General features: G+C 38.2%; 1 protein-coding gene across 1 annotated transcript in view; it reads left to right on the top strand.

Moving 5' to 3' along the window:
- SCY2 (SecY protein transport family protein) overlaps nucleotides 1-27,243 on the top strand; it is a 220,143-nt gene extending 192,900 nt beyond the window's left edge. Inside the window, exons 13-15 of the mRNA XM_089820529.1 lie at nucleotides 26,103-26,222; nucleotides 26,459-26,486; nucleotides 26,638-27,243. Coding sequence (XP_089676655.1) covers nucleotides 26,103-26,192 — 90 coding nt within the window. The 3' untranslated portion in view covers nucleotides 26,193-26,222; nucleotides 26,459-26,486; nucleotides 26,638-27,243. The remainder of the gene's footprint in view (nucleotides 1-26,102; nucleotides 26,223-26,458; nucleotides 26,487-26,637) is intronic.
- Nucleotides 27,244-27,771: the final 528 nt, after the last annotated feature.

The following is a 27,771-nucleotide window of genomic DNA, read 5'->3' as shown; positions in this document are numbered from 1 at the left end:
TCTCGTAACTGACTTAAAATAATTGATCTCTCAATTCAATTATTCTCATGAAGAAGGCATTTACTGATTCTCCTTTATTCATGCTAATATTATTCATTTGTCTTTTAAGAGAAAGTTTTCTTCCAATGTTATTTACTATAAATGCATTTTCAAGGGCTTTAAACATACGATATGTTGTTACATGTTTTTGCCACAATAGGTACTATATGATCTCGAATAGCATCCACTATTATTTTCATGGCTTTCTCATTATTCTCAATCTATGGAGTTTTCTCTAGATCATCTTTTGGTTCTTCCTTTTCTTCTTTTACAAAGGATTCTAATTTGTTCTCTTTTAATAGCATCATTATTCAAAGTTGTTAGCACTTGTAAGGTGGTTTTCGAATCTTAACATGTTTGTCATTTTTGAAGAATGGTGAGAGACTGCAACTTAATGTCAAAATCTGATCTCTTAAACTTAATAAGATCTTGCCTTAACAGGGCTCTGATACCATGTAAAGTTCTTATCAAATTTCAATGTAATGCTGACTAATGCAGAATTTTATTTGCAAGTTCAAACTCTAATGGCAATGGATCTGATTTACTTCAGAATATATATGTTTTACCCTACAGTTATATAACAGATGTTCTTGAATGTGATGCTTATGTTCCTTCGGATATGCTTGCATTAATAGATTTCGATGCCTAGCAATATTGGGCAGATCAAGTATATATATATCAAGGAAGGGTGTGAGAGTGAATGGGCATGTCTCCATCCATTCACTGTCACACCTGTTTGGTGTTTGACTATCATACCCATTCTGAGTTTAGTTAGACATAACACAAGTCTAAACTTATATCAATGACCATAACGAACTCGTTTCAATCACAGCCCAATAATGATAATTATGCTGATCGATAATGATCTAAACAAATAGGGATCGGGAAATATCTCGATCATTAGTGAGGTACAATCTCAGATGAAAGTATATATAGGAACATCAGTTAGATGCAATGATCATATACAAAATATCATTCAATTGGATTACATATATATGTGTGTATATATATCAATATGTAAATCATACTGGTATATATATATCATTGATCACAGATATTGTCATTAAGAATTATGAGGGATTAGAGCAAGAATGGCATTATTAAAGTCTTTAAAACTAAAGCCTCCATCACCTGATTCTTCTACTACCTCTCACAATTGCTTGCCTACAATACCCCATACATTTTGAAAGAACATTGCTGGAAAACCATCCGGCCACTGAACTTTGTCCCCACCCATCTGAAAAACAACATTCTTGACTTCTGCTATAGTGACAGGCTTCATCAGCATTGAATTTTCTGCATCTTAAATACATTTGGGAACAACCTCTAATATATTCTCATAGTCCTTCCCTTGCCCAAGTTCCTTGGAAAAAAAAGACTAGTACCAAATCGCTTCCTTACTAATGTCTTCCCCCTCAGTCAATATTTTGCCATTGAGATCTTTGGTACTATAAATCCGGATTCAAGATCTCTTCGTCTTAACTAAATTATGGGAGAATTTTGTGTTCCTGTCTTCCTCCAACAACCAGGTCTCCCTTGATTACTGCCTCCAAAATATTTCTTCCCTCGCAAGGATTTCAGAGTAGGCCTTATGTAACTCCTCTTTCTGAAAATTAGACTCCTTCATTCCCTCTAGGATGACTTTGGAATTCAAAATCTCTGGTTCAACCTCCAAATTGAACTTTTCCATGAAAATGTTTTTAAATTCCTCAATATTATACATTCAACTATTCTTTTAGAAATTGCAGCTTCTTAAAAAAGATGAAGGGCTTATTTCCAGTAGTAGGGGGAGCTGCTGCCCACCATTGCTCAACCTTATCCAGAAAACTTGTAGCTCTGAACCACATCCCCTTAAATCTAAAGGGGCACGAATAGGAGTTGATTCCTCATAAATATTGAAGCATATTGGGAAGTGGTCTATGCCCGTGAGAGGTAGAGTTTCTGCTATATAAAACCAATCCTTAAGCCCCCAATCCCCATCAAGCATAAAACGGTCCATTTTCTCAGCTATGTTTAAGAAGCTTTTTCTATGGTTTGTCCAAGTGAAATCTCCATTCTTGAGTTCAACATGAGCAAGACCACCAAGCTGCAAAATCTGAAAAATCTCTTTGGCCCTGTCCCAACCAGCCTTTCCCACCTTTCTTGTCTAAGTGTCCTTAAAGGATCAAAGACAAATCCTCCCACAACCTTCTCTTTAGAGCAGGGCTATTTGGTCCATACACATTTAGAGCATAAAAATCATCTAATAACTACAATGACCTTTATTCAATCGATTGCCCATTGATTCCATACATTAGGCATCTTACCTCAACCAATTTGTTATTCCAAAAAACTCACAGCCCCCCCGAAGCACCTTTTGCCCCAACATAAAAGCCTTCCCACTTAGGCAACCTTCTTTTGAGCCACTCCGCATCTTCTTGTTTGATCTTTGTTTTCTGCAAAAAAAGCACATTTGACTCTGCTTGATCAAAATGAGCTAGTTAGGGGCATCGCAGCCCTTGACATTCCAGGAAAGGACCTTCATTGTTGCCAAGAAATGGTATATCTCTTTCCCAATCTCAACAGTTTTTTCTGCTTTGTTGCACAACCAACCATAACTAGCTTCATCCTAGTGGTTCGAGCACCCCTTTTCTTCTTCTCTCCAACCTGTGATTTAGAAATCATAGAGGTGGACTAATTAATTGATCTATTTCTCAGAATATCACGCTGATCATAGAACCTCAAAACATCTTGGTCCACATCCTCTACAGACTCAAGGTCTAATTTCGAGTCAATGATATTACCCCCACTGTCTCTAACACCTTCAACAACATTATCCAAGTTCTGAATAAGGAAGATTTTGATATCTTTGAATGGGGATTCATTAGCTCCTCATTCTCATTTGCACTTCCGAAACCATTACATTTTGAACCTGACAATCTACCTCATTTACAGGCTTACAACATCTACTATCTAGTGATCTTGAAGAGAGATTGACATTCTCAATTTGAAAGGAATCGAGGATGATTGGATTTGTTAAGCTTACCGTTTCCCTCTACTTGCAATAATTTTGAGCAATGTCTTGATCTAAGTTTGGTATTTGTTCAAGGCCCAACACCTTAGCTTGTTGGCTTGCTTCAGCTTCCTACATAACCTCTTGTAGGTGCGTATTTTTGAAGATGTTGGAGTCTCCTCAACCACTTGCACTTAAGTGTCAGATACAAATTCTCACCGATAACCACCCCACTCATTCATTAAAGACCTATTTATAGCTGCTATCTGTTCCTTTTCCTATTCCAAGCCTCCTAAAGGGGGGAGATCCCATTGATTTCCAAACCCAACGTCATCTATAACGATATTCTTCAACAGGTCTCTCTCTGGAGCCTCAGTTACATCTATAATCTTATCAAGCAATTTGTTGATCTCGAAATGTTTTACTTTCCCTTTCTTGGCCCTTAAAGGTTCCAAAGACAAATCTAAGTCCAGCTTCTCCATCATCAGAGGTTGTCATGATTCCCCTTTTTTCAAGACCCTAAAACCATAAATTTTGGGATCATGTGACATTCTTGCACCTTCACCAAAATTCTTGGATATATAGAAAAATCCCTTGGTTCCACTATTTCCTCTACGGAGATGAAGGAATTGAGATTGTCACCCATCCTTTTTAAAGCTTCCTCATCCTAATATTCGTATGGAAGGTTATGCAAACGAATCCAAATTGGCACATGTTTGACCTTTTCCACCATTGGATTGAAATTTGGTGTCCAGTTCCTAAGGTTAACCCCTTTGCCATTAATCAAATATGGTCATCCATTTACAATCCATTCATTATCCTCTTTTAAAGAACATATTACCATATAGAATCCATTCGATTGAGTTTTTAACACAACCTCTTTCCCCTAATGCAATCACATCAAGCTATCATCTTCATGATGGAGGGCCACACTCCCTTCCATTCCATGATTAGGGCTTTTTCCTCTCGTTTGGGTAGAGATTCTTCCCAGTGCCTATTGTTGATCAAAATAGAGGACTCTCTAACCACATGAATATTTTCCTTTGTCGCTTGTTTATCTGTAATATCGGCTCTTTCAATTTTGGCTGCCAAAATTTGTGTTTAATCTTGTTAAAGTTGTAGCTTCAATCGGATTGATTCGATCTAATATACATTATTGTTATTGGTAAATCATCATTTCCTATATATACTTATCCATGTTAAATAATATATATTATTGGATATAATACATATTATATAATAATATATTATATATATGGTTATTTATATTACTAATATATTAATATGTTAACTAGTGATGATTAACTGTAGAGACATGTCTCCTCTCTATTTATAAGCCTTCATTTGCATTTGGAACACGATCAATATAATGGTGATTGTTAGTACATTTGCAACAATCCTAGAAATCAACATGGTATCAAAGCCAAACTGCAAATGTAAGGAAACAACTTGTTTTAAAATGACAAAAAATTCCATTCTATTGAAAGGCATCGAATGGGCAGGGAAACAAAGGGGTATGAAATGATAATCAATTTAGATCCATATTCTTTCAGCGCTGATTCCTATGCATTTATCAGCATGATCATGAAAGATCCTCAAAGGTTTGTCAAATTCTAGATGAAGTCGTCTTATGTTCAGAAAAATCTAACCGTTTTGCCATGAAGATTTTAAGAAGGGAAATAATAATGATTCAACCCTCCTTATATCTAAGTTGTGCTTATGTTCTAAAAGATGAAATACACACCAGCCAAGGATGATATAAGACGCACAAAAAGTATTTATATAATAAGGAATGTCTAAACTCTGTCAAGCCTCATCATGAGATATCATCACATCCGGATGCGAAAAAAGAAGCAAAGGGTTCCAGTAATATTCAAAGAGAAATGATATTAGCAGATAACAATATATTAAAAAATAAAGAATCTATATGGACACTTGGTGAACCCTTAACAAGTCATTTGAGCCATAAAAACATTATTGGTCAAGATGATCCTTTAGTTAGACAAATCTTATAAGGGATAAAAGGGTTGTACCAATGCCAAATAAGACAAGTAACATTCAACTTTGGGAGCAACTTGTGATTCAACCTGTTGTTATGTGTTCCAAAGGGAGGTTTGGATGCCTATGCCACATATAAAGGAGATGGTCAAAAAAGGTACATAACATATTCAAAGGGAGACATCCTGATTGAGTGACCCATCAAGATATGGAAATAATGGCCATTAAGCGTAAATGATATACCATTCTATTGTGTTTTATAAAAACAAATATTATACAAGTGGCAACCGAGTTGGTATGAGGGATGAAATAATACGACAACACACAAACCAATTAGAATGTGAGATAAGTATATCGTGTATCAAAGAGCGTATATAATCAGATCGAGCGCGAAAGAAATGCAAAGTGGCAAACATGGGTATATAAGTTAGACATAAGCAGTGACCAAATACAATCACTGACTCATGGCACAAGTAGAATACAAGCAAGATCCACTGTGTAAGACAAACCCTTCTCCTAGGCACGTAACAAGTACGATAGAGATGAATTACAAGTCTAAGGGGAAAACAACCGACAAAGGAGTATAAGTAGCGGACTAGTAAGAACCCATCAATAATAAGAACTAAACATGTAAAGAATAATATCAGGCAAAACAATATAAATGGTGTACCAAAATATCTTCCCTAGTCAAAGGTATGAACAAGTGACGTGTTTTGATACATCGGGTTTAAAGGAGAGTGGGCAAGCGCAGGTCCTCACAAGGATGTAAGGCTATGAGGTATAGTATGATGGATACCTTTTTCTCAATATTTTATATATTATTATATAAGAATATGATTCACAATATTTTATATAAGGATAATATTCGGATTTCTATGGTTTGAGGCATATTGAGATAGTTTGTGATTTGATGCAAAGGAGAGAGAAGTATTTTTGTTATGTCCAACATTATTTCAATTTATTTTTGTGATCATTTTAGGTGAAATTAGTAAGGAAATAATATGTTGAAAATAGAGTAAAATATATATAGAAGATTGAATATATATATATATATATATATTCAAAATATATTTATTTGTATTTTATTATAATAATATTGTTATGTTTTCAAGCCTTCGCAGGGTCACTGTCTACTAAGGTTCTTAATTGAGAGTTGTTGACTTTGACCCTTGGTGAAATAGCGGGGCTTCTTGCCTATAGTGCTTACAACCAAGGGTTAAAGAAAATAAAGCCAAAAGTTATATATATATATTGTTATGTAAAATTATTCTTATTTCTAATTTCAATACATATTATAAGAACTATGTGCCTTGATCTTTACCTCTGAGAATTTTAGTGCAAAAAGGAGATTGAGATTCAGAGGGAGCCTAACATTTCATTAGAGGCAACCCTGAAAGAGGGAGCAAATAGTGGAAACATGTATTCCAAAGAGTAAAACATATACGATCTCCTTGAAACCAAGGCAAACCCTACTACATATCAAAACGAAAAGTGAGAAATATTCTACAAGGAAACTACAAGGATGCCCTTGAAATTGGGAAATCAGATAGAATGAAAGTAATTGTATAGAGGGAACATTACATACTCACACCAAGGAGATAATGATATGAGGAATAATAGCAATGATGGATCAAGTCTTTATTGATCACATGGATTAGTCAAATAGATTATTGGCAGTCCCAATTAGAAGTAATTTAAGTGGAATGTTAATATGAAAGGAACATCAATTATGAAAGTAAATAAGGAGACTGTGATTTCATAATTACAAAGGTTGTGAATTTCAAGAAACAATAAGAGGCAATCTACATTTAATGAATGAGGATTAGTTTTATTGAAAATATTGTAACGAGTTTGACAATGTTGGATTTAGGGATGACGATATTTTGTTAAGTATGAAAACATTAATATAATGGAGTTACCTATAGTTTCCAAGAATTGGAGATGGAAGGAGCTACCCATGCGAAGTTGGTGATGAAAGAATATGTTGGAGAGAATCATATAAGGAATTTGAAGGTGTGTTACTTGGAGAAGTTGTAGGTCACAAAAGCGCAATGAAAGTGATGGTAGTACCTCAAGGTCTTATTGCACATAAAAGCACGACATGCATCAGTGATATAATAAACTAAATTTGTCAATTTTCCGAGCAATAATGATTATCTTTCAAAATATCGATTATCATATGAGACATTGATGAAATAGACTAAGATTTTGAGATCTATTAAGTAGAAAGAAGGTTGATACAAAATTGTTCAACAATATAAGAATGTGTGAGAATTTTACATCGTTAGCGGAATAATAGTCAATGTTCCATTCCCACTTGAACCTTCTTTAGAGAGGAGATGTTCCATTCTCAAATAATCTAAGAAGACAATTTTTGAATCTTCATGTACAAATAAGTGTTCTTATCTATTCTATTTATCTATTCATTGTAGTCTCTTTCTTATTTGTAATTCTATACATACTATAAGGGTTATTTGCCTTGATATTTTCCTTTGGTTGAGGATGTTCTTACAAGAAAAGAAGGTTGGTACTTTACACATGCTACCAAATATTGTGCAGGCTCAATCTAATGACAGTAGCTCCAAAGACCCTATTGATCAAGATGGATAAAGTGAGGCTTTTGAAGCAAACATCCTTGATGATTGAGATTATGAGATCCTTCTACATTAAGAGGGAGTCTAACACTTCTTCTAAGGCAACATAGGAGCTTAAAAGATTGATACTCAAAGGGAGTCTAGAAATAAATGTGTGTGACTGCATGATTTTAATGGGCCTACTCCTATGTATATCATGAGGAAGTGATGACTTATCACTAGAAAATCAGAAAATCAATATCAGATTCAGAGTGAGTCTGACAAGAATCCTTGGAGGAAGAGAGCCTCTAAGGGAGTGGTTACTGGACCTGCCAAGATCATTGTTCAGAGGGAGAATTTTTTGAGGTGCAATCCTTTGTGAATGATATCTTCTCTATGAGGAGAAGTTCTAAGTGAAATTCCTTATAATAAATTCTTCTTTGAGAGAGACTTGAGGTGAAAGCCTTTACACCACCCTCTAACTTGGTTCATGGTGGTTACTATTTCACTTATGATACGTAATGAAAGATGACGATCTTTCATGTGTGTAAGGTTACTATTATAAGGTGACGACCTTATCAATAGTTTGACCAATCTCCTAGACACGCTACATTAACTTGTAGCACCTAAATGTGCTCAATGTCTAGGAGCAAGTGTTATCATGGTTTTTTGGGCTGGATTTTGCCGGACACCATGATAACCAACTCATCATGGTTCTTTGGGCCGGATTTTGTCAGACGCTGTGATAACAACCAACTCGTCATGGTTCTTTGGGCCGGATTTCGCCGGACATCATGATAACTGATGCAGGAGCATCCAGAGGTATAAGGGCAATCCTGTGTCACCCAAAAAAATGTACTTAGACTTAGTTTCTGTTTCATGTTTTTACATTTTTGGATACCCATTTGGCTCAAATAAAGGTTCCAACTCTCATAGTTCAACTATCAGTGCGTTTGAAAATCCCAAAAAAATACGAGCATGTATTTGGGCCATCATTTCGGTAAACTAGAAGGTGTGAATTGGCCAAATGAATGTAATCATAATTTAGAGCATTCCAGAAAAAGAATCAGGTCAATAGGCCCCACGGTTTGAAAGTTATTGCAGTTTTTCGAGTTTTGGAGACCTCCTAAGAATGCTTCAAAGTCAGGTTTGGGGCATTAAATGACCTCGAAAAGGGTCGAAAAATGGGGGACGAGCGAAGCTGGTCCATAGGGCTATAGAGCGCTTCGAGAGCTTTCCGAAAATGTAAACGGTTCGTCAATCGGAGCTACGGTTCAAAAGTTATGCCTCCCGGAAGTTCGGTTACCGTTTCTGGATTCTTCTAGATTTGCACCGACTTCTAACGCAGCTTCCGGAACCTTCTATTTCGTCAATGGATGCCTACTAGCACTTTCTAGAATGTACTCCTAGTCCTTAACCCTCCGGGGTCTATTTAAGGAGATTTCTGGCATTGTAAAAGGCAGTTCGGAGCGGAGTTTGAGAGGAGGTGCTAAAAGGAGAAATATTCTCCAGATTTATGCTATTGTAAGCCCTTAGGGCATGTTCTGAAGTTTATTTTCTCTGTACTATTTGTACTAGCTTATTTTCTCAATTAATATAATTTCCCTTTTCTGTTGTGTCCATTCTGTTCTTGGGTTGTGTCCCCATCAAGTGGTATCAGAGCGGGTTTTCCTGAGTGTGTAGACAGAGCGGGTTTTCCTGCGTGTGTAGACAGAGCGCCGACTGTGAGGCAGTTTGCACCAGGACTGTGTGGTTGTGGGTTCGAGTTAGAAGATTCCTCCATGAAGAGAGCGTGGCGGAAGGTCCAGAGCTATTGATCCTGAGGAGGTTAGAGCCCTCCAGAGGCAGGTACAAGCATTGCAAGAGGAGCTTCGTAGAGGAGCAAATGTTGCCGCAGGTGACAATAGTGAGGATGACAATGAAGAGGAAGTAATGGGACCAGAAGAGGAAGTTGACGGGGAAGTTCTGAATTCTGTAGAGGAAAGGCTTTTTAGGGCCATTACTAAGTTTGGGAAAAGACCTACAATTGAAGTGGGTATATTTTCAGGAAATCTGAAACCAGACGAGTTGATCGATTGGATCAATGAACTGGAAGAATACTTTGAGTATGAGGATATAAGGGACCCAGATAGGGTTAAGTTTGCAAAGGCCAAACTGAAAGGCCATGCCAAAATCTGGTGGCAAGAGATTCAACTGGAAAGACTTAGAAGAGGAAAGGAGAAGATCACAAGATGGGATCGCATGGTGGAAAAATTGAAGAAGCAGTTCATTCTTGTGGACTACGAGCTTGATCTGTTTAAGAAGATGCATGGGTTAAAGCAAGCAGGAAGATCAGTCCAAGAATATACAGAGGAGTTTTACCGACTCTTGATTAGAGCGGGGCATGCAGAAGCAAATAAGGAGAAGGTTGCTCGTTATATCAGTGGGTTGCGACCTAGCATCCAGGAGGAATTAAGTCTGGTAAGAATGACCAGCGTTGAAGAGGCATACCAGTTTGCCCTATGAGTTGAAGAGAAGCTGAATAAAAGGTTTGAAGGAAGACAAAGAGGGCGCGGTCAAGGAGGAAGGGGAAGTGGTAGATCATCTGGAGGCCGCAATGAAACCCAAAAGAAAAATGAAGATGTGGGTACTAGCAGAAACTAGAGGAATGAGGGTTTCAACCGCTCCCATGATCAAGACTTTGGAAATCAAAGAGGAAGAGGTAGAGGACGTGGACAAGGAAGAGGAGGCTTCCGTGGTACCTGTTTCCATTGCAATGAAGAAGGTCATCGTGCCTTTGAATGCCCTCAACGACAAGAAAGGACAGATAGGAGAGTTGAGGGCCAAGCTAGGGTTGCTCATGTGGATGAGGATGAAAAATCATCACATTAAGAGGATGCAGAAAGAGGAGAGACCTTGGTAAATGAAAGAGTCCTACTAAGTGGTGAGAATGAACCAGGACAACGAAGGAGTTTGTTTCGTACCAGATGCAAGTGTGAGGATAAATGTTGTGACGTGATCATTGATGGTGGTAGCACTGATAACCTGGTATCAGAAGAGATGGTCTCTAAGCTAAAGCTCAAGAGGGAGAAACATCCCCAACCCTATCGGATTTCTTGGGTAAAAGATGATCATAAGGTCCTGGTAAGTGAACAATGTTTAGTAAAATTCAAAATTGGGAGTTACCATGATGAAGTTCTCTGTGATGTTATTTCGATGGATGTTTGCCATCTATTGTTGGGTAGACCATGGCAATTTGATAGACATGCAATACATGATGGACATGCAAACACATACTCTCTGACAAAGGATGGAGTTCGCCACAAATTGAAGCCCATGAAAAAGGAAGGTGAAAAGGTATGTAGCAGTGCTAGGATTTGTCTTGTTGATGGCAGGAAGTTTTTAGATGGCATGAAACATCAGCATATGTGCTATGCTTTGATTCCTAGGAAAGATAAAGAAGGTAGTAGTGAAATACCATTTGAAGTTTCAGATTTACTAGGGGAATTTGGAGATATTATTTCTGATAATGTTCTAGATGGATTGCCACCAGTAAGGCAAATCAGTCATCATATAGATCTGATTCCAGGAGCTAGTTTGCCTAACAAGGCTTCTCACAGGATGACTCCTACTAAAACAGAGGAGCTAAATAGACAAGTTCAGGAGTTGCTGAGGAAGGGCTTGATTTGAGAGAGCCTGAGTCCATGTGCAGTACCTGCAGTACTTGCACCAAAGAAGGATGGAGAGTGGAGGATGTGTACAGATTCTCGAGCTATAAATAGGATAACCATCAAGTACCGGTTTCCTTTACCAAGGATGGATGATCTTATGGACTGCTTGAGTGGAGCTCAGTGCTTCACAAAGATAGATCTGAAGAGTGGCTATCATCAAATACGGATTCGAGAAGGAGATGAGTGGAAAACAGCCTTCAAGACCAAGGAGGGTCTTTATGAGTGGTTAGTCATGCCCTTTGGATTGACGAATGCCCCAAGCACCTTCATGCGGCTCATGAATGAGGTACTTAAGAAGTTCTTGGAAAAATTTGTTATTGTCTATTTGGATGATATTTTAATTTTCAGCAAGACTTTGGAAGAACATTTACTGCATATTCGTAGTGTCCTTGAAAGGCTAAGGGAAGAGAAACTGTTAATTAATCTCAAGAAGTGTGTCTTTGCAAAAAGGGAATTAGTCTATTTGGGGTTTGTTATATCACCTGAAGGTCTCAAAATGGATCCAGAGAAGGTAAAAGCCATCTTGGAATGGCCTACTCCGAGGTCTGCAACTGAGGTAAGATCATTTCATGGTCTGGTTAGTTTTTACAGGAAGTTTATTAAGAATTTCAGTGGCATATGTGCACCCCTAACTGATACAATAAGAGGGGATAGAAAAGAGTTCAAATGGACTGCAGCAGCTGCGAGAAGTTTTGAATTGCTGAAGAAGAAGGTGACTGAACAGCCTATGTTGGCACTTCCAGATTTTAGAAAAGTATTCCAGGTGGATTGTGATGCTAGTGGTAGCGCTATTGGGGCTGTATTATGTAATGACCCTCACTATAAAGGCCACAGAAACCCTCAAACTGAACTTAGGAATTTTGTCAAACACTTGGCATGTAACAGTAACAATATTCAGAATATGGTAATTTTAGATTTGATACTTTCAGAATATAATCACAAAATTACAATATATATAAAGCCATTGAACTATATTTCAATTACAATGCAATAAATTCTGAAATTATTTTATTACCAATTCTGGACTGATTATTACAATGACTGTATGACAGCAAATTTACCCAAAAATTGACATATATTTCAGAATGCAAGAACCTGGTTTGAAGAACTATGGAAGAACACCACGTTTTGCTGCAGATCGTTGATGAAGACCTCCAACCGCACCCCCAAACTGTCCTTAATTTGCTGTTGCTGCCCAAACTAGCAGGGCCGTACCAGGCCGTACCTGTACGGCTGCTGAAATAAAATAATATTAGGGTTTTGGGACCCCCAAATGCAAGGAAAATGGGCGCCTAGGGTTAGGTAGTAACCCTGTAAAACCATAAAAAATAACTCCAAGAGGTTGAGGAGATATGAGCAATTATGTGGTTCTGAACCCTGCTTTGCCAATTCTGAAAATGCACTTATTCTGTCTTCAAACTCTTGTCAAATGCTTTTCCAATGATAGGGCAAATTTGAAATCCTTATTCCAACCAAAAACAAACCCTAACAACGAATTCTCAATAAGCTCCAATGAGATGGCTGAATACCAACTCCAATTATGCAACAATTCAGGTGATATTTCACACCCTCAAAGTCGCCAATCCAAGGGAGTGATTCGTTCCCAAAGATCGAATAATTTGCAGATCCAAAGTCCACAAATGTCTTCACAATGAAGAAGTAGAAGAGTTCTCCAATCCAAGCATGTCCAAATGAGAGGCCCAGCCCTCTATTTATTCACTTTTCTAAGAAGTTGCTAGAACTTCTAGAAACATCCTTTATAATTTCTCATTATAATGCACTTTTTTATAATAAAGTAATTTTATAAAATAAAAAGTGCAACTCAAATTAAAATTATAACATGTGGGCCCCAATATCACATAATGATAAAATATAACCTCTTAACACTTCTTCAAGAGCAAGATATGACTATCTGATCCGCAAAATTGACTCTCTTTCCACACCATTTGCCTACGAGAGTCTGGAATAGGCAAATCCATGATCAATGCCATGTCAAACTAAAGAGGGGACATTACAGTCCACCCTTCCTAAAATTGCTTGGCCTCAAGCAATCTCAACGCCGGGTGCTTCAAAATAGCCTCCCCCTCCCAAGTAGCATCCTCAACAGGTAAATCTTTCCACTTAACCAAGTATTCTCTGATCACCCTTCTACGAAGCTGCTTTTCTCTACTCTCCAGGATGGATTCTGGTACTAAAATCAATTTTCCCTTATCGTCTAAAGGAGGTAATACTGCAGAAGGCACCACATTCTGACCCAACGCCTTCTTGAGGCGTGACACATGAAACACATTGTGCACTCTGCTGTCTGCGGGAAGCTCCAACTCATAAGCCACTTCACCAACTCGCCTGATAATCCTGAATGGTCCATAATAGCGTGGCTTAAGTTTCTCTGCCCCACTCTTCTTAAGAGTAGATTGCCTGTATGGCTGCAACATGAGGTAAACCATATCATCTACCTCAAAACTACGCTCAGTTCTCTTCTGGTCTGCATACTGCTTCTGCTGGTTCTGAGCTCTTGTAATATTGTCTTTGAGGGTAGCAACTATATCCTTACTCTCCTGTAATAATTCACCTGCACTGGGTACCCGGCTGTCGCTCAACAACAAATCCAAGAAACTAGGTGCTTCATAACCGTAAAGTGCCATGAAGGGTGTCATCTGTATAGTCATATGATATGTAGTATTGTAACAATACTCGCAGAGATATATCCATCTGACCCAAGCTCGCTGCTGAGCTGCCACATAATTCCTTAAATACCCTTCCACCCATTTGTTCACAATTTCTGTCTGACCATCGGTTTGTGGGTGATAGCTAGTGTTGGGTGTAAGCTCCGTGCCACATAACCGGAATACCTCCTGCCAAAAGTGACTCATGAAACGGCTATCCCTATCACTCACAATGTAATTTGAAAACCTCCCGAAAGAAAACCTCTGCCACCTGAGCTGCTGAATGTGTAGTGGTGATAGGAAAGAAATGAGCATATTTCGTTAATCTATCTACCACCACATAAATACAATCTCGTCCTTGTACCTTGGGCAAACCTGTGATAAAGTCCATGGAGATGCATTCCCACTTCCTGTCGGGAATCGAAAGTGGTTGTAGGAGCCCTGCCGGATAGCTGTGTTCTTGTTTGTTTTGCTGGCAAACAAGACACTCTCGAACATACTGCAAAACATCAGCTTTCAGCCCTTTCCAAGTGAACCGCTCTCGAACTGACTTGTAAGTCTTGAAGTACCCGGGATGGCCTGCTGTCGGTGAGTCGTGAAGTGCTCTCATAATCAGTTGCTTAACCTTCGATCCTGGGACCAGGTAAATCCTGTTCTTGTAAATGATCAAATCATCCACAAGTGTGTATCTGGTATCAATCACTGTTCCCTCTACTATATCAGAGGCCCATGTATCCCTGGCATACTCTGCTATAATCAAGTGTCGCCAATCCTCTGATATCTGAACCATAAGAGTGAGGTGTGGCCTTCGAGATAGAGCATCTGCAACAACATTCTGAGTTCCCTTGACATATGAGATGTCAAAATCATATGCCTGCAACTTACTTACCCACTTTTGTTGGCGATCATTCAGGTCCTGCTGTCCCAAGAAATGCCTCAGACTGTTATGATCAGTTTTAATACAAAACTTGCTACCCACAAGATATTGTCTGAATTTGGCCAAAGCATGCATGATGGCCAACATGTCCTTATCATATATACTGAATGAACGCTCAGGGCCTCTGAGCTTCCTGCTCTCATAAGCTATGGGGTGCTTATTCTGCATAAGTACAGCACCTACTCCCTCTCCAGATGCATCACATTGAAGCTCAAATGGCTTCGTGAAATCAGGTAATGTTAGAACTGGGCACGTAGTCATTATTTCCTTAAATCTCATAAAACAGTCCTGTGCCTTCTGAGTCCACACAAATTCCCCTTTTTTCAGTAAATCTGTCATGGGAGCTGCATGTCGTGAGTAGCCACTGACAAACCTGCGATAAAAACCACATAAACCAAGGAACCCCCTCAACTGTGTAAGGTTCTCTGGTGGAGGCCAATCAACAATAGCGCGAATCTTTTCAGGATCCATCCGCACTCCCTCTGCACTAATGATGTGTCCTAAATATAACAGCTCGGTCATCCCTAAGTCACATTTGGACTCCTTTGCATACAAGGACTCCTTCTGTAGAATGCTCAACACCGTCTCCAAATGCTCTAGATGCTCCTGCTATGATCGGCTATAGATCAAAATGTCATCAAAAAACACCAGCACGAATTTCCTCAACTGATGGTGGAAAACTCTGTTCATAGTGGACTGGAAAGTGGCAGGTGCATTGGTCAGACCGAAAGGCATGACTACAAACTCAAAGTGCCCACAATGACATCTGAAAGCAGTTTTCTCAATATCCTATTCACGGACTCTGATCTGGTGATATCCTGATCTCAAATTAATTTTCGTGAAATAACAGGCCCCATGCAATTCATCTATCAACTCATCAATGCGAGGAATAGGATACCTGTTCTTAATGGTTCTCTTATTTAATGCCCTGTAATCAATACACATCCGAAGCGTTCCATCCTTCTTTTTTACCAAAACAACAGAAGATGCAAAAGGTGACTTACTAGGTCGGATGTGCCCCATAGCTAGCAACTCCTCAATGGTCCTTTCGATCTCATCCTTGAGTCGCTTTGGATGTCGATATGGTGTGATCATGATAGGTTTAGCACCTTCCTCCAGTTCAATAATATGCTCAATACCTCTGTCCGGTGGCCTGCCTGGTGGAATCTCACTGAATACCTTTTTGTACTTAATCCTCAACTTCTGAATATCAGGATGATATTCCGCCTTATGTTGCTCCTCATGTGTAGGTATCAAAGTACAAACTGCTGCCCACTCTATATCATTATGCCTAGTTAATCTCTCCAGCCGCCTAAATGAGATAGTCCTGATGTCTCCATTACGGATAGCCTTTAGCACATGAATCCTACCATTCATTTCGAATTGTATCTCCATATCCTCTAATCTCAGGGTAACCACCTTCAATGAATGTAGCCACTGCATCCCAAGTACTATGTCCATGTCACCCATGTTGACCACATGATAATCCGCCTTAAACTCATAGTTGTTCAAGCGCAAAGGTAAGTCTCGTACCATCCTGTCACAACGAAGAGTGTATCCATCAGCTACCTTGACTCTTAGTCCTTCGAACTCCTCAGTAATGAGTCCACGCTTCTCTACAAATCGTGCATCAATGAAATTATGCGTGCACCTGTGTCCAACAATGTAATAACCTTCTGTCCAGCCAAGACTCCTCGAAGTCTGAAAGATCCCTCTCTCTGGATACTAGACAGTCGTGCTTCCTGTAAATGTAGCTCTATTTCCTGCCTTTGCCCTGCACTGTCTATCTCCTGCTCTCCCTCTGCTTCATCAGGATCCTCATCATGATGTTCTGAACCATCTGAATCTGAGCCTTCGTAATAAGCCCACATTGCCCGGTTGGCCTTCCCTTTTGGCCTCATAGGACAGTCATGGCCGTACTCATACGGGCCTTTGCAATAGAAGCATAGCTTCTTCCTACGCAAGTCATTAAGTGTCTCCTTGTCCAGCCTCTTACTTTCTTCCTTAGGTAGTTGTGCCTCTCTATGAAAGGGTTTCCTGTCCTTATCTTTTCCTGCAGGGAAACTCTTTGCCTGAAATTTATTTTTAGAAGCTGAAGAGGAATCCATGTCACGAGCTTTCTTAATGGCTTCCTGCAAAGTGGGAGGGTTGAGAGCTTTAATCCACCCTCTCAACGGATCAACTAACCCATCCATAAATAAAACCAATAGCCTTCGTTCAGATACATCTGTTACTAACACTGCAAGTTTCTGAAACTCTGAAATGTATGTTTCCAATGAGCCCCACTGTTTAAGCTGGGCTAATTCCTTGAAATGGAGTTCTGGATCTTTCTTATCAAAACGTTCAATCAGTCTCTCCGTAAACTCCACATATGAGGTAATGTGTGCATGACCCATAGTGATCATACCATGATGCCACCATTCGTGTGCTAACCCATCCAGGTGAATTGCTGCATACTTAATAGCTTCTTCCTCAGACATAGGATTCAATTGAAAGTATGTGTCAAGCTTTTGAACCCAAGCTCTTGCTGTAGACTTCCCCGAGCCATCATAATATGGTAACTGTAGTTTTCCTACTTTCTTTCGTAGCTCATAGTTCTGAGTCCTGTCTTGTCCACGGGGCATATGCTTCATCCGCACATCCATATACTCTCTAAAGGTGATTGCAGCTGTAAAATCTGGTCCTCCTGCTTCCCAATCTCTCCTCAGCTGATCCTGTATGTCAGTGATCTGGGGTTCTGGTACCGGCTGCTCTGGAGCTCTAGGAAGGAACGTAGGAATCATAGGCCTCGAACTCACTGTCCTAGCTTGCTGGGGGGCATGACCGAAATTGTTCCCAATTCGTTCGCCTCCATTATGTATCTCATCCTGATTATTCTCATTCTGATTGTGACCATTCTGGTTATTTCCTCCACCTATGTTAGCGTTCAACCCCATTTGTCGAGCCATCATCTGCATCATAAGCTCCATTCTCTGGTTCTGTTCCTGTGCTCTCTGTTCTGCTAATCGCTGTCCCTATGCCAAAGTGTCTAATAACTGTAAAAATCTTTCCTCTCGCTGATCTGGACCAAGATTCTCACCTCTATCCATATTGTAGTCATAGTCTTGATCAAAGAATACCTCCCCTGTGTCTGTATGACTGGATTCTATGTCCACCTGGATAGATGAGCTAGACTGTTCACTCTGCAAGTCTGAAAACCTATCTTGTCTTGCTTTGGTATTGCGGAAATTATAAGGCCTTTGTCGCATGCTCTGATTTTAGTGTTTTGACATTTCGTCAAACACTTTCCCTCCTATCCAGCTGTTCCAAATTCCCTATAAGACCTCCACAGGATGGCAGGACTTATAGCTCTGATACCACTGTAATGACCCTCACTATAAAGGCCACAGAAACCCTCAAACTGAACTTAGGAATTTTGTCAAACACTTGGCGTGTAACAGTAACAATATTCAGAATATGGTAATTTCAGATTTGATACTTTCAGAATATAATCACAAAATTACAATATATATAAAGCCATTGAACTATATTTCAATTACAATGCAATAAATTCTGAAATTATTTTATTACCAATTCTGGACTGATTATTACAATGACTGTATGACAGCAAATTTACCCAAAAATTGACATATATTTCAGAATGCAAGAACCTGGTTTGAAGAACTATGGAAGAACACCACGTTTTGCTGCAGATCGTTGATGAAGACCTTCAACCGCACCCCCAAACTATCCTTAATTTGCTGCTGCTGCCCAAACTAGCAGGGTCGTACCAGGCCGTACCTGTACGGCTGCTGAAATAAAATAATATTAGGGTTTTGGGACCCCCAAATGCAAGGAAAATGGGCGCCTAGGGTTAGGTAGTAACCCTGTAAAACCATAAAAAATAACTCCAAGGGGTTGAGGAGATATGAGCAATTATGTGGTTCCGAACCCTACTTTGCCAATTCTGAAAATGCACTTATTCTGTCTTCAAACTCTTGTCAAATGCTTCTCCAATGATAGGGCAAATCTGAAATCCTTATTCCAACCAAAAACAAACCCTAACAACGAATTCTCAATAAGCTCCAATGAGATGGCTGAACACCAACTCCAATTATGCAACAATTCAGGTGATATTTCACACCCTCAAAGTCGCCAATCCAAGGGAGTGATTCGTTCCCAAAGATCGAATAATTTGCAGATCCAAAGTCCACAAATGTCTTCACAATGAAGAAGTAGAAGAGTTCTCCAATCCAAGCATGTCCAAATGAGAGGCCCAGCCCTCTATTTATTCACTTTTCTAAGAAGTTGCTAGAACTTCTAGAAACATCCTTTATAATTTCTCATTATAATGCACTTTTTTATAATAAAGTAATTTTATAAAATAAAAAGTGCAACTCAAATTAAAATTATAACATGTGGGCCCCAATATCACATAATGATAAAATATAACCTCTTAACACTTCTTCAAGAGCAAGATATGACTATCTGATCCGCAGAATTGACTCTCTTTCCACACCATTTGCCTACGAGAGTCTGGAATAGGCAAATCCATGATCAATGCCATGTCGAACTAAAGAGGGGACATTACATATTAAGCCAAGAAGGTAAGCCTATTGCATATTTTAGTGAAAAATTGAATGATGCAAAGAAGAAGTATTATGTTTATGATCAAGAGTTCTATGCAATAGTTCATGCCTTAAAGAAATGGAGGCATTATTTATTGCCAAAGGAATTTGTTTTGTATACTGATCATCAGGCATTACAGTACCTAAATAGCCAAGGTAAATTGAATCAGAGGCATATGAAGTGGGTAGAATTCTTGCAGAGTTATACATTTGTGTTGAAGCATAGAAATGGAAAATCTAACAGGGTTGCATATGCACTAAGTAGGAGACAATTGTTGCTTACAACAATGTAGGTTGAAGTAGTTGGGTTTGATGAACTCAAGAATTTGTACCCCGAGGATCCTGATTTTGCTGAAGCATGGAAAGCTTGTAAAGAACCTGTTGTTGTAGATAGAACCAAGTGGTTAGACATTTGATTCAGGATGGCATGTTGTTCAAAGGTAGTCAATTGTGCATTCCAAGGAGTTCCATGAGGGAAAATCTGATTAAGGAGAAACACAGTGGAGGGATGGCAGGACATTTTGGTCAGGATAAATCCATTGCCATTCTTAGAGAACATTATTTTTGGCCTCAAATTACACAGGATGTGAAGAAGTTTGTACAGAGTTGCCAGGTTTGTCAAGTTGCCAAGGGGTTTAGTCAAAATACTGGCCTATATCAGCCATTGCCTGTTCCATCAAGGCCATGGGAGGACATAAGTATGGATTTTGTTCTTGGATTGCCAAGGACACAAAGGGGTAATGACTCAGTATTCGTGGTGGTTGATAGGTTCTCCAAAATGGCACATTTCATTCCATGCCACAAAACTCATGATGCTGTCCATATTGCAGACTTGTTTTTCAAAGAGGTGGTAAGACTACATGGTCTTCCAAGGAGTATAGTTTCTGACAGAGATACTAAATTTGTGGGGTATTTCTGGAGGACATTGTGGAAGAAGTTGAGAACAGACTTGAAATTCAGTTCCACGCATCACCCACAGACTGATGGCCAAACAGAAGTGGTAAATAGAAGTCTGGGCAATTTGCTGAGATGTTTAGTTGGAGATAAGCCCAAGGGATGGGATTTGATTCTACCACAGGCAGAGTTTGCTTATAATAACTCTGTAAATAGGAGTACTGGAAAATCACCATTTCAAATTGTATATGGGAATAGCCCAAGGACTGCACCAGAATTGAGGAAGATAGAACAAGGGGAAAGGACAAGTGCTGAAGCTGAGCAATTTGCTGAACACATCAAGCGTCTACATGAGGAGGTTCAAGCACACATTATCAAGATGAATCAAGAGTATAAAGCTAGGGCTGATCAAAGGAGAAGACATAAGGAATTCCAAGTAGGGGATCTAGTGATGGTGCACTTACGAAAAGAAAGATTTCCAGTTGGTACTTACAACAAGCTGAAAATGAAGAAATTTGGCCCCTGCAAAGTTTTGAAGAAACATGACTTAGGAAATGCATATGAGGTGGAGCTGCCAGATGGCATTCACATTTCTCCCATTTTCAACATTGCAGATTTAACAGAGTATCATGATGATGGTGCAGATGAGGAGCTGGTTTTAGAGCCATGTCCAATTCCTGCTTCTAAGAAGGAGGAGATAGAAGACATTCTAGATCATCGTGTGGGTAGGAGTACCAGAAACAGGCAGCATGAAGAGTATTTGGTCAAATGGAAAGGACGGCTAATCGAGGACTCAATTTGGATTTCAGCAGCTGAGGTTTCCCATTTGGGATTTCCTCTACCATCCATAAAGTGACAGGGTCACTTTTCAATATACCCTGTGTGTCTGATGCAGGAGCATCCAGAGGTATAAGGGCAATCCTGTGTCACCCAAAAAAATGTACTTAGACTTAGTTTCTGTTTTATGTCTTTACATTTTTGGATACCCATTTGGCTCAAATAAAGGTTCCAACTCTCATAGTTCAACTATCAGTGCGTTTGAAAATCCCGAAAAAATAGGAGCATGTATTTGGGCCATCATTTTAGTAAACTAGAAGGTGTGAATTGGCCAAATGAATGTAATCATGATTTAGAGCATTCCAGAAAAAGAATCAGGTCAATAGGCCCCACGGTTTTAAAGTTATTGCATTTTTTCGGGTTTTGGAGACCTCCTAAGAATGCTTCAAAGTCAGGTTTGGGGCATTAAATGACCTCAAAAAGGGTCGAAAAATGGGGGACGAGTGTAGCTTGTCCATAGTGCTATAGAGCGCTTCGAGAGCTTTCCGAAAATGTAAACGGTTCGTCAATCGGAGCTACGGTTCAAAAGTTATGCCTCCCGGAAGTTCGGTTACCGTTTCTGGATTCTTCTAAATTTGCACCGACTTCTAACGCAGCTTCCGGAACCTTCTATTTCGTCGGTGGATGCCTACTAGCACTTTCTAGAATGTACTCCTAGTCCTTAACCCTCTGGGGTCTATTTAAGGAGATTTCTGGCATTGTAAAAGGCAGTTCGGAGTGGAGTTTGAGAGGAGGTGCTAAAAGGAGAAATATTCCCCAGATTTATGCTATTGTAAGCCCTTAGGGCATGTTCTGAAGTTTATTTTCTCTGTACTATTTGTACTAGCTTATTTTCTCAATTAATATAATTTCCCTTTTCTGTTGTGTCCATTCTGTTCTTGGGTTGTGTCCCCATCAATAACCAACTTGTAATGGTTCTTTGGGCCAGATCTTGCCGGACACCATGACATAGTTACTATTATAGACCACACTTAAGGTGGTGTTTAAGCTTATATTAAAGTTATGGAAATTGTTTCAATTGTGTGTTATGGAAGGTAAGAAATTTAGCCTCATAGTGAATTGAATATCATACTGAGGTGATTTCTCTTCATATACTTGAGAGCATAGTGTGTTCTACAAATCCTCCCTAGCTAAGAGTGGGTGTTAAAATTGTAGCTTTGGTCGGATTGATTCAATCTGATATACATTATTGTTTTTGGTAAATCATCATTTCCTATATTCACTTATCCATGTTAAATAATATATATTATTGTATATAATACATACATACATACATACATACATACATATATATATATACATATATTGTTAATATGTTAACTAGTGATGATTAACCGTAGAGACATGTCTCCTCCTCTCTATTTATAAGCCTTCATTTGCATTTGGAACACAATCAATACAATGGCAATTGTTATTACATTTGCAGCGATCCTAGAAATCAACAAATCTCTTTTTAGTTAAAAGCTTTACACACTTGGTTAGCTTCACTCAAGAGCTAATCTGCACCCCAAAACTTCTCCCAACCCCTTCCGTTCCTCTTTGATCCTTGATCTCCTCCCAGCGCATTCTAACTAACGGTTCATAGTTTCACAAAGTGTGCCCATGCTTGAAATGGTGTTTGATTCCATTGGGAGAAAGGCCACCGATAGCCTTGGATCCACACACCTCTATCACCGCACTTTGCCATCTATCTCTCCTATTCCAATCCCACCATCTAGTGTTCGCTTTGAATGTTGCAGAGCGAATTGTCTGATGATTCTTGCCCTCAATCCGTCGCCATGCTTCATCCCTAGTTGATAGTTGAGGAGCCATCTCCTAGTTAATTATCTATATTTATATTTTAAATTCATACAAAATTATCTTTATATATTATTTTTTTAATAATATTATTATATTAGGAACAGATTATAATTATTCTTTATTCTTTCTTTTATTTTAACATCTCTTTTATTCAAAAATCTATTGTTTAGCTATTATTTACTATTAATTCCTATTTCAAAGTTGTCATGTCACACAAGCCTAGGCTTATGCATAGTTGTCAGTCTGAATCCGAATGTTTTCTATGTATACAAGAAGGGTTGGATGTTAGTCTCTAAGAATCTTACTAATGATCACCCTTCGTAGATTGGAATTCCCCCCGTTAAAGCTTGATTAAATATAAGATGAAGTCAGGGGATGCAATGACAGCATGGTAGCTCTTGGAACAAGAATATGTCTAATGACGTGGGATCTCTCAATATTTAAGGACCCAAGTACATTGAAATGTTTGTTAAAGAAAAGAAAAATAGTCTTGGAGGATGTGGTGATTGCACTTTAACAAATGCCCCAGCAAATAAATCTTGGATTTAATAAGGGACAAGCAGTTTGCGATTAGATACTCAGTGCAGAATGAATTCCATTAAAAGAAAGCTAACTTCTGTGGTGCCTACTTTTTCAGCAGTTTGTAAAGCAGTGGTGGCTAGAAGCCATTAGTACACATGCATAATTACACTAAAATGGTCCCTTATTTCATTTTCCATTATACAGTTAAATACATAACTCGGTCCATACATGTTAGAGTATAGCACATCATTTGCAAATTTTATAATTACCAAGTGGTATGCAGATTTTGCTCTCTAGGATTTGAAATTATTGATATATCTTAAACTTCAATCAAGCTTGCAGCATTCAGCGCAATGACCTGCCCTACAAACATCTGAAAGTATACAAAAAATACAATGAATAAAATTAATATCAGAGTGTATCAATTGCTATCTGAAATATATCTTGCCAGCGATGCTTCTTAGATAGGTCTGTAAATACCTGAATGGTTAGATCTAGCATTTCTTTTGATTTGTGCTTAACAAGTGCACATCCCTTGCATATGTCAATCTTTTCTACCTTGAAGCAAAATAATCCAAATATCATATCCTTCAAAACAGGTAGAGCTCCATTGTGCAAGAGGTCAAACCTTTTCTGTGAAAGCTGACACAATTTGTCACTATCATGTATCAAGCTTACCTACATGATTGGCTCAAAAGTTAGTCTGTGAAATCTTCAAATGCATTTCTAGCCAATTCTTGACTAGGATCTTGGCCGTGTTATTTTATCATAACTTGGTCATCAAATTCAACTGCACATGTCAAATCCATCAGGGTTGAAATTGAAGTAAATTCTTTGTTAATCCACAAATATAAATGATGTCAGGAGTGGAAGCTTCTTGTAAGCACAGATGCCCTAAACAAATGGGTCATAGGACAAATAAGATTGATTTAATGTTGTGAGTACCAACTTTTCATCGTCCACCTTAACCACAATTTCTGCAAGCTAGTCACGAAGTTCAGTGATCTTCATCAAGGAGATGGCTGCGGTGTTCCTGTCATTCATGCATGTGGTGTTGAGTTGTTCTTAGCATCTTATTAGATATGTTCAGACTCTGATAAAGAGTAGTCAAGACATCAAGCATCTCTTTTGCTCATTTCTTTTCAGCAATGTGAGGAATTATAAGATCATATAATCAAGGATTACATGTTTTTGCTTGGTCATCTTCTTGTTATGTTCAATTAATTGAACATCATTTGAGGTGTCAACATGGTTTCCACATAGACCAAAAGATAAATTTCTTCAAACAACATTTGCAATTGGCACTTTCATAGCATAAAATTTGTAAAACCATCTAGTCAGTCAGATTCTCCAGAAAAAAATATGATCATGTTTGTAGCTTCTAAAAACATATTGAAACTGAACAAGCTGGCTAAAAACAAATCAGGTCAGCAGCCTATCATGGGTACAAATCAATACTTTTGGCATTTGAGCAACTAGGACGTCACAGCCTAAAATCAATCATAGGTTCAATCACTGAAATAAAATTTCCTGCAAATTTCTCACAGGCAACATATTCTATTCTTGAGCATAGAAGGTCTCAATAACATATGATATAATGGCAATATTCAACACCTGGTATACATAGTTTGCATTCTAGGGTTTGAAACAAATTTCTAGCTTAAATTTATATCAGACCTGCATTTTGAGTCATTAAGGTTGTGGTCATGGTTATAAACATGGCATGTTGATAAATCTACCAAGGCTCAAACTGCTGCTGGGCTGTTCAGCTTGCAGGCCTTGTGCCATTCCAGGCTGCTGAGCTTGTAGTTTGGATTTCTTGTGTTAATGCTGTGGGGTAATAATACCCAAGAATGTAAGAGGTCCTGCAGAAGCAGCTTCTCTAGCTTGGCCTGGCTAACAGCTCCCGAGTTAACTAACAAAAAAGAAGCAAAAACACGAAAACAAATTTGGAAAATGAGTGCTATAACATGCACATAGTTTTCAAGTACAAAAATAAAATGAATAAAAGAGAACGGAATTGCTGATTAAAGTTTGAGCCTTGCCATGTTTTCCATCACTTAGAATCTTGTCAAAAATGAAAAGGTTAATTGCTGCTGCACTCAAAATAAAAACCAAAAATTAGAAATAAAATAACTCTAATTTCCAAAAGTTGAGTAGACATTTGTGCCTAAATTTGGGAAGGATAGATTTGGTATCCTAATTTTGGTAAAGCTGAATATTGTATCCTAATATAGGATGTTTCTACTTATTTTCTAAAATTGGGGAAATTCTAAGCAACCATAAAGTTTAGCAATAAGAACCTTTCTCAGCTGAATTCCCAATTCCAAGAACATGTTTGCTGTATAGTAACTACAGGAAGTATCTTTTTTATTTTTATTGTCAACATCTATATGAATAATGAGTTTTCTGAGATGTTTGAAACTAGGTATATAAGTGTAACTTCCACCTTATGTAGTTGTTTTGTTTCTTAAGTTGTGGAAAAATCAATTTACTTGCAATTATTTGAGTGTTATAAATGTTTCAGGTAGGCTCAATAATAGAGTTGAGGAGATCTTATCAAGCTTACAATGTCATGCCTACATTGAGCAAGGTCTTGAAAAGATATGGAGTGTAGTTTTCTTCAGTAGGATGCCAAATATGTCATGTAAGTTACTTGTGTTTCATCCACATTACTGAATATAGTAAACAAAATGCAACTCTTTTGGTGCATTTGGCATATCTATTCACAAATGATGCATCACATTTTTAGCTTTGGAAATAAGTAGACAATATAATGTGAATGGTGATGGACAATGATAGAATTGTCTGTTCTTTGATCATCTGCTGGCTCTTATTATAAATCTTGAGTGTAATGTAAAAACTTTTTTGTTGTGTCTGCAGATATGGCCTTCATCATTCACATGAATTGGTACTTAGTACACTTCATTAATTAAAACATGATTATATTTATGTGGCCTTCACAAAACTATATTATTTTGGTCAATTGCATGCTAATGATGCATAACCATAATCATTTGCAAATTTTAGAAGTAATCAAATTGAAATTGAATTTTCTGCAGTTAGCTTTCATGAAGTCGAAGCTCGAGAATTTCTTGTATACCATGTCTAGATAGCCCAAGGTTATCTTTTGCCAGGAATGTCAACTTTGTAAATACTTCATTTGTTGGTGAAATCAAGAAGAAATTTTACTTTGACAAAGGTTGATCCTTTTCAAAACCCATAACACATTATGATCACGAACAGTTCATACTAACTGGAGGGCATCTGGGCACAGTTAGCAATAATATTCTCCTTTCAGAAGTGATGTAAAATATCCTCTTCAATCAAGGCCTTTGGAAAGCATTCTAGCTCTTGTAGTTATTTTTCTATGCTGCTTATCTTGATCTGGCTTTACCGTGCCTACAGGTTTCAACTGCCTAGTTTCATTTTTTTTTATTGCTATTAATGTTGTAGTTTATATTCATTAATATTCAATCCTGATATAATGTTTAAATAATCAGTATGAATACAGTGATAATAGCTAGGCCATGTAATTCTTTTCCTCTATTGTTTACATGATCTGGAATCTCAGGAGGACTATAGATATTCGGCAGGTCAAAAGTAAACATACTTGAGAATGATTATTATCCATTATTATTCAAAATTCAGAATAGTTTGTGGATTCAGCTAGGCTGGTTGAGGCCATACTTTATCTTTTCACAATTAGAGAGATACTTTTGCAAAGGAATCATAAACATTTAGAAGTATGTATAAAACTTTGAAGCTATTTGACCTGCAGAGTGCTGACCATTGACATGCGAGGGTTATAATAATCTTTAGGAGCAATGTGACCATTGCAAAAATGTGTTGTTTTTTCTAACATTGAGCCATATGGCTAGTCACTAGTGTGAATGCTATTTCTTTTGGGGTTGATGTTCAATGGTTGTCATGATCTCTGTATTAGTTAAAGTTAAGTTATATTGGGTTAGCATTAGCACCTTGCCAACAAAGTGATTGTTTGCACTAAAAAGTACAGGCAATATGACGCTTGGAAAGAGAACAATGGAATATCATGCAACTGTTCTCCCAATGTTTAGCATCCTCTAATTCTTGGAAGTTAATAATATTTGCTAACATAATTTACAATATGCAAAATAATAGAGGGCACTTATTGCTCCAAAGTGAACAATCATCTCATAGATTTTTATTCTTAT

Source organism: Cupressus sempervirens, chromosome 3 (assembly GCF_028749045.1).
Source record: "Cupressus sempervirens isolate cs-2001-9-10 chromosome 3, ASM2874904v1, whole genome shotgun sequence".
NCBI classification, from domain to species: domain Eukaryota; kingdom Viridiplantae; phylum Streptophyta; class Pinopsida; order Cupressales; family Cupressaceae; genus Cupressus; species Cupressus sempervirens.
The sequence above is the reverse complement of the archived record's forward strand: the minus strand, read 5'-3'. Positions and strand labels throughout refer to the sequence as shown.